This window comes from Cheilinus undulatus, linkage group 18, assembly GCF_018320785.1.
Source record: "Cheilinus undulatus linkage group 18, ASM1832078v1, whole genome shotgun sequence".
Classification (NCBI taxonomy): domain Eukaryota; kingdom Metazoa; phylum Chordata; class Actinopteri; order Labriformes; family Labridae; genus Cheilinus; species Cheilinus undulatus.
This window is the reverse complement of record NC_054882.1, coordinates 18006704-18014955: the sequence shown is the minus strand read 5'-3', so window position 1 is coordinate 18014955 and position 8252 is coordinate 18006704. Positions and strand designations below refer to the sequence as shown.

Sequence of the window (8252 nt, the reverse complement as noted above, 5' to 3'; positions counted from 1 at the left end):
TCCACAGTTTACTGTAACCCATCCCATTATCCAGTCCATACAGGTACTGAAGAGTGTAGGTGCAAAGGCGCACCCCTGCCACCACACTTCACAGCAGTCTCTGCACCAGAATATAGGGCAAACCACAACTGGACAAGTAAAGCTGGGATCCAGAGGAGCTCCAGAATTCTCTGGAATTCTTTAGTAATTGCACATTACAAGGCAGAAACCAGACTTGTAACTACATAGCTGGGGTCTAGAGAAACAACCTAAGGAAAATGGCTCTGTAACCCATCTTTGGGTCCAAAGCCACCAGTTGAGAATCAGTGATTTAGATAGTGTAAACCTTGAGGTGGACAGCTTGCTCTTAGTGTGGACCATAAACTGTATAAAAAGATGGACAAAAAGCCAGCTCACCAAAAATGAAGCCAAAATATTTAAATCTCTTCCTGCTGATTGAGTGCAGTATTGATGACAACAGTTCATCCTGAGACGTTGCCAGGTACTGTCACCTCCTGGGTGAAAACAATTCCTTAAAATGAACAGCAGTGAATGGGAGCGTTTACGTCTTTGGCAATTTAGAAGCTTAAAATGCAAAGACTGTATGGTTTAACAGTTATTGAGAGCCCAATCCATGGCCAGTGAGTTATGCATAAAAATGTATAACATATAGTGCATTTCTGAATAAGTGCTTGGATCATAACATTAAAAAATACAAATAAATCATAGGTATTTATGAGTGCCTCTCCGGATTCTTTCCGTCAAACTGCTTGTGTATACTTTAACCATGTTAGCTAGCGGTAGGAACACAAAATCCCACACAGGTAGCCAGGTAGAATGTGCAAATGCCCCATGTACAGAGGCTATTCAAATCTGGCCTGTGGCTCCTTTTCCCACTCATCATTCCCCACTCTCTCTCCAGTTTCCAACTCTATCTACTGTCCTATCTGAATTAAGGCATAAAAGCCAGAAAATATGTCTTAAAAAATAAAATTATAGCTCCGCCTTTCATAACCTGTGACAGTGCCGGTCTGCTGAGCCTAGGCTGATCCCAGAGCTTCACATACCTCACATTGTCTTGCCCCTCTGATTGGCCAGTAATGGCGAGCGTTCATCCAATCACCTTCCGAGTTTTTTTTTTTTTTTTTGAAAAATCTTGCCCTTCTCAAACACTTTTTATGGGTTGTTTCCAAGATGAATGTGAAATGTATTCATGCCATGGTCTATCTGGCTTGTCAAGTCAATAAACAAAAGTGCTAATGGAGCCCCAAGGCAGTAGGGGGGCTCAGAGATCTGTCAAATCCTAAACCACATTAGCGGCTTAACATGCAAATTTTGCAATTTAGGAAACAACTGCAACAGTAGGAAACCTTCCTAAGTGGGGGGCTATTTGACAGCACTTATGCTTTATATGCAACCAAGCATGGCATGCATATTTCCTGTGAAAACCAACAAAAATCACCCAGGGAAAGAAAGGGGACTCTATAAGTATTTGCTGTTCAACATACACTGTTGTGAGGGGACCATGGGAATTTTAACCTAGGACTCTAATGGACTCTAGAATCATCTCTCTCAATAAAGTGGGTATAACCCATGATTGCCAGCTTGCTCCTGCTGTGTGCAATGGATAAGCAAAGTTACGTAAGTCTTTGTTGCGTCAAATATGTGATTTGTTTTGTAAAAAGGATGGGATGTTGCACCACCATCTCTATGGCGCAGGCTATGGCTTCAAATGATGTCAGTATGCCAGTGCAAATCTCAGGATATTTTGGCTTCATTTTTGTACAGGAGGAGGAAGTGTAGACTGCATCGTCCATCTGTATATACAGGCTTGGACCTTACAACCACATCACATTGCACTCTTGAGCAGTATAGTTTGTCTTAACATCAGTAAGTCCGACTAAGCTTACAGCATCTGCTAAAAGCTGGCATGAACATACCTTTCAGGTCTTGCTGGTTTATTATGGTGCTGGTCTGACCATTTAAAATTAGCTTTTGTTCAACAAGTTTGGAATTTATTTCATATTAAAACAAACATATCTTGGTACCACCTTCCAATAAAGCCTGCTTGAATAGGGGCAGCCCTGTGATGGCTCCAATGATGAACAGATGGGTGAATAAGGGATTGTAAATACTGGTTTTAAAGTTGTGTAAATATTCAGTCTCCTAGCAGCTGAAACAGTCCAAATGCTTCCCTATATAATATATCATTACTGGTGTTAAAGAGGAATATAAATCATCATAAATAAAGCAAGAACTTCTATAACCCTTATACATTTTATGCCTGGCTGGAAAGTGGTACCAAAACCTTTGAAATGTGAGAGAGACAGCCAGCAGAACAAGCCAGTTAGCCGCTTTGAGAAAGGTGTGCCTGAGCCACTGTACATGTTGGTGGCACTTCTGGCCGGACAGCTTTCCCATTAACATTCCCATCACTGTCGCAATTTGCCAGAGGGGAAAAGAGTGAAGAGCTATACGGAGGGAAGAGTGTGCTCGCATGGTTTGATAAACAAACGTTAATCTCCTTAGAGCTGCTTCAGGCTCTGCAGCAGGTTTTTGCACACAGCAAAGACAGACTGGCTGCCTGGCTCGCTCTGCTCTGCTCGGCTGTGCTGGCCCAATCACCCTCTTCACTTTAGGAGCAATTCTCTCTTTCCGTCCCATCGCCTCTCGTGTTCACAACAGTAATCCATCCAGTAACGTCTGCGTCGGGTCGCCCAACTGTTCGTTATCCTCCATATATCCACCCCTCCCTCTTTCTTCTCACAACCCCCGTCCAGAAGCAACACTTCCTAAGCTGCTTCTCTCTGGTGGATTCTCGCAGATTTGCTCACAAAATTCCCCATTCAGTTTGTTTATTCAGAGAGGTCAAAAAGACAGTCGTGCTTTTGTAGGTTGTGGCTAATACTCTCGAACCTGTTTTTGAACATATCATCACTGCATTCTTCTCTTTATTCATAGCTTTAGGGGCTTTGAAGGATGAGTTTTTCAGCTGGTTGCAACAGTGGATTCTCTGTGCGTAACGTTTGGCAGTCTCAAACAGCCGAGTTTGAGGAGAGCTCGTATTCCCTGTAGTTGTTTTGTTTTCTTGGTCTTATCCCGCCTCTCAAGGGGAGCTTGATTTAGCAAATCCCAAACCGCTCATTGTGATATCTCTCTTTCAGCTGCAGCAGCTTCCATTCAGGCTTTGAATGAAGAAACGTGGAGGGTGTGTATGCTGAACTGTGAGGTGAAGTTAGCTTTTTAATCTTCACCCTGCTCTCTTTGACTCACATTTCTTCTCTCCTGTCTGATCTTTTCTCACTCTTGGCTGTGGAGCCGGCGCTGTGGGCATTGTGTGCGAGCTGCTCTCCTGCTGAGTGCATGAGCTGCCAGACCTCCACATGGTCCTCCACTTTTGCTGCCTCTGTATTCCCAGCTTTTTTTGACTGGATTCAAATCTTGAAGTCTTTTCTCGTTTTTAAAGTCATATCTGCAAAAATCGCCCGTTTCACTTTTTTTCTAAGCTGCGTCTCCTGAAGTACAATCATCGATGTGACAATGATGTCCCTCGCTTTTTCCCGTCACTATAACATCCGCTCGTTCTGCATGGCCTTGTAGTAGTGCTCCTGCTCTGCATGGCTGCGGGCGGAGACGGAAGGCCGGCGAGGCAGGGTGGAGGAGCGGGAGAGCGCCTGGCTGTGGGCGTCCATCAGTAAGTCAGGATGGGGAGGAGGCGGGAGCATGCTGGAGCAGGACGGGTGAGGAGGTGGCTGCATGGATGAAGGATGAGGTGGAGGTGGTAGAGGGGAAGAGGATGGATGGGGGTGAGGAGGTGGGGGCATATGGGAGGATGATGAGTGAGGAGGTGGGGGCATATGGGAGGATGATGAGTGCGGAGGTGGAGGCATTTGGCTGGAGGAGGAGGGGTGAGGAGGTGGGGGCATTTGGCAGGAGGATGGGTGAGGAGGTGGAGGCATTTGGGAAGAAGATGGGTGAGGAGGTGGGAGGGGAGGAGGTGACACCTGGGAGGACAAGTGAGGTGGGAGAGGCATATGGGAGGGTGCAGAGTGAGGTAGAGGAGGAGGCATGGGAGTGGAGTGTGGAGGGGGAGGCAGTGGGGATGAAGACGAGTGAGGAGGAGGTGGAGGTAGAGGGGACGACGACAGCTGAGGAGGGGGAGGCAGAGGGGAGGTGGAGGTGGGGAGGGGCGGTGGAGGCATCTCTGCTCCTCCTTCGTTGCTCCCGCTGGCTGATGAGGAGCCAATGGAGTCCGTTTTCACCGGGAGCGTGCGGTAGTCCCGATAGTGACTTGTGTTTTCCTGTCGCTGCAGAGCCGCGCGGTGTTTCTCCCCCGCCGTCTCGGCAGCCATCATGTTTCCACTGATGGTGTTCCTCCACTCCCACGGCTTGCCGTTACTGGCAGACACACGCACCACCGGGTGGTGTGGGGCATGAGCGTCGATGGTGACGATGCTGCCACTTCCTGCGATACTTCCCGGGTTGCTCCCGGTGCAGCTGTCTCGGTCTGATGGAATCCTATAATAAGGTGACTCAGAGCAGTTGGACCCACCTCCGGAGGAGGAGCCGCCTTCTGAGGTCTTGGTGGACGGTGTGAGGGTGCTGTGACCCTGCTGTTTGGACATGGCTATCACCTGGAGGACAAAAGAAAATTGAATCAGAACATGGAATCTCCACACTGCCAGAACAGCTGGTATTTATTCATGAAAAAGAAAGCCAATGAAAAAATCAGGACAAAATCTTTAATGAGACACTTTTCCTACATGTAAAAGGCAAGATTAGCAAAGAGACAGGAACTTCAATGCCACCTTACCTGCATGTGCAATTGTTATTACTCATTACTGTCCTTTTTGGTGAGATTTAGCCTTATCATCACTGTAAGGTTAACTTTGGTGCTTTTCAAGGCTGAAAAAATGTTAAAAAAAAAAATGAAATGATTTGACCTTTGTGTTACCACCAAAATGGACCACACAATGGACGCACTCAGACATCCGGCTCAAAGACCTCCATAGAAAAGCTTTAGAAATTTTGACTGTCCTGAAAATATTCAGTTATGACTTTAAAAGACTTGTCAAATTCTTGCTTGGATTTGTTTCTGTTTTGTCCTTTTATGTGGATTTTTTGCTTCTACCATTGGTCAATAACCCATAAAAAAAATGCGCTTCCTCTTGCTCCTCTGACCGTTGACTACAGGCTCTGCTACTCCCCATTATGATGTTTCGTGGTTGTACAGTCTGCCATTTGTCTGGTGTCAACACGGATTATTTTAGTCTGGAATTTAACCATATGTTCTAACACTTCCTGCCCTGTTTACTGGATTTATGTGTAGGTCCCCAGGCATCCAGCAGAAACAGAACTCCAGGATATTTGCTGTGGAGGGCTCCAGACTGCTGGAGATCTGACAGAGCAGAGATGCAGTGCATCAGAGCTGGTTGAAGCACTCTCATTGCCTAAGACTGAAACCCTGGTCCGTTATCGTGTGGAGCAGAGACAGACCAAACACTTATCTGGTGGAATTTATGGGTTAGAGAATGTATTCGCCTGACTTTGGACTAGTTGGCAATTATAATTTGCATTTAATCAGAGTGGAAATTACTTACCTGGGTACATTCCTGGTGTTAGCAAATTTTCTTAAAAGTGACATTTAACTCCAGACATCATGCCATTGACATCATGTGCAAAATAACCTTGCAGCAAACTTTGCTACACAACGCTATAATCAAGCAAATCGCTGCCAAAAGTACGGCTATTTTTTTTTTTGTTTGTTTGTTTTTTCCATTAGCTCATCATATTATCTTTTTTACTTAGTTTATCAGATCTTTGATTATTCAATATTAATCAGAAACATTCAAGCTCCTATAAGTATTTTTTCAGCTACTTATTGTACTTGACCATGAATGACAGGACTGATGATGTCAGTATAGTAATCTTTAAAGTTTGTGACAACTGGTGCGGGGTAGGTGCTGCGCCAGTTTACAGCAAGCTGCAGTAACAGCCTCTGTTAGCAACACTGAGTGATACAGTTGGCTGTTAGGAGAGAGACAGATGAGATTTTTCACCAAAACCCATGAGCTATAACCTGACACGCCAGATGGATTTGTTTCACACATCCATCTGGAAAACCACTCATAGACAGTGATTGGGAGAGGGCCGAGGATTTGAAAAAAACTCGGTGTGATTGGATGAACATTCTGTCTGTCACATCTTTACAGGCCAGTCAGAGCAACAAAACATGTGACGTAGCTGCGATCGAGGTGTGCCTGTGCAGCTACAGAGGAATAACGTGAAACATGGCGACTATAGAAATGTCAGTGCATGACTTTTGTTGTTTTTGCAAAGAAAGCAACTCACTGCTGTTCTTTGTTCTTCTTTTAACGAGGAAATGTCGTCAAGTTCTGATAAAACTGGCGCTTTAGCAGCATCCGCGCTAAGCTCTCCATAATTGCACCGGCCTCTTGTTGCTGCTTGCTTACGTCACAACTCCGCCGCGCCTGAGAGTACTGCCCCTCGAGCTGATTGGCCCTGTCACTTTCTAACTGGGCCCAAACGGTTCAGATGGGAGCTTTGGAAGATTGATTCGCCAGTGAAAAATAAGGAAACGGATGAATCCATCTGCTTTGCAAGGTTTCATGAGCTACATAAGAGATGAATTAAGAGATTGTTTTGAAAGGGATGCTTCATCCACAGAGGGCGCCAAAATCAAAGCATAGGGAAAGTTTCACATTGACTTCAAATGAGATTTCTATCCAGCTGTAATAAGTGTTTAAATCCTTGTTTAAACCTGAAACTAATCAGTGAAAATGCCTCCACTCGTGTTCTGCTCTTGTTGTACAAACACGATAAATCAGATGAGCTTGTAGCATACGCAGTGTTTGGCAGGCATTAAATCTCCTCTCCTGTCTAAACTGTACTTTCAAACTTGGCTGCATGCCACTTCAAATTAAAAACACGCAAAATGCCAGCTCAAATTATTGCCATTGTGGCTATAAATATGATTTGTTCTTATTTCAGCCTCACCTGAGTGACTCTCTGCTGACTTGGCGGCTGGTTGGGTTGTGTGTTCGGCACTCGTGGGGTCGACACAGCGATGGGCCCCTGCCCTGGCTCCTTCACCCTCCCTTCCTCGGTGAGTGACAGCCACTTGGCACGCGTCTTGGCGCTCTTTGGAGACACAGGCGGTGGTCGAGTGGCCTCTTCAGGGATGTGAACGAGCGGGGGTGCCACCACCATCCTGGCTGAAGTTGGCGTGGCGATGCCCTTGTTGGCTTGCACCGTGGGATACAGAGAAGATGGCATCTCCTGGTCTCCTTCTCCCCCGCCTGCTGCAGCTCCTCCTTCATCCCCACCATCCCCCTCGTCCTCGTCTCGTGAGCTCTGGCTGCGGAGCTCTAGTGAGCGCTGCTTCCACTCTGTCACCAGCTGCCTAGACCTCTGGGAGTCAAAGGGCACGTGGAAGGTCATGTGGCGCTGTGTGGTGGCTGGCTCGTCTGATGGCGAGATGGGGCTGTTCCCATTTGCAACTCTTGGTAAGGTGTTGCTGAAGGTTACCATGGTTTCCTTACCCATGGGGCCGCGAGTTGCAAGGAGCTCCACATCGGCGCTAGCTCGTTTTAAGGAGGCCAGAGACGCCTTCTCCCTCCTCACCTTGCTGCGAGCTCCAGAGCCAAGCCCTGCTCCCAGCTCCTCCCTGCTCTCCGACACTCTGGGGGTCTTCCTGTAGAGGGAGTCATGGCTGCGCTGACTCAGCACCCGCAGGCTGTCCTTCTGCTGAGCTGGTGTCAGTCTTTGTAAGGAATGAGCATCTTCCTCTGATGCTTTGAAGTTTCCCACGGCGAACACAGCCTGACAAAGGACAGAGGCGTAAACACAGGACACAAAAATGAAAAGTGGCCTTCATGTTAAACAAAGACGGAAGCGTGAAAATCTATTTTCTTTAATCTTTTATCAATTATAGAAGAAATGCATAAATAGGCATCTTTCCTTCCACCTCCTTTTTAGTCTGGGGTCAGCAAGAATTCCTTTCTTCCCCTTTCTGAGAATTCATCCTTTAATGAGAGGAGGAAGTCCCCCCAACATCCGAAAAAAAAAAAAAAAAAAACGAAAACATGGAGGCTAAAAGGAGGAGGGAGGCATGGAAAATTGCAACGACAAGTTTTCTTCAAATGAAGTGTGAAATTGTTCCAGAGAATTCTTATCGTATTATTCATTCTGTCTCCCTTCCCTCTGTAATAGAAAAATTCTATATATAGAGCAACAAAAAAAAAAATGCTGGG

The 8252-nt window shown here is 46.2% G+C and overlaps 1 protein-coding gene across 1 annotated transcript in view; it reads right to left on the bottom strand.

The window, feature by feature from the left end:
• Positions 1-1086: 1086 nt before the first annotated feature.
• The window catches only part of plppr3a (phospholipid phosphatase related 3a), a 34608-nt gene continuing 27442 nt past the window's right edge, over positions 1087-8252 (bottom strand). The window contains exons 8-10 of the mRNA XM_041813102.1: positions 6997-7821; positions 3919-4613; positions 1087-3850 (exon numbers count right to left, since the gene is read on the bottom strand). Of these exons, the coding sequence (XP_041669036.1) occupies positions 3679-3850; positions 3919-4613; positions 6997-7821 (1692 nt within the window). The 3' untranslated portion in view covers positions 1087-3678. The remainder of the gene's footprint in view (positions 3851-3918; positions 4614-6996; positions 7822-8252) is intronic.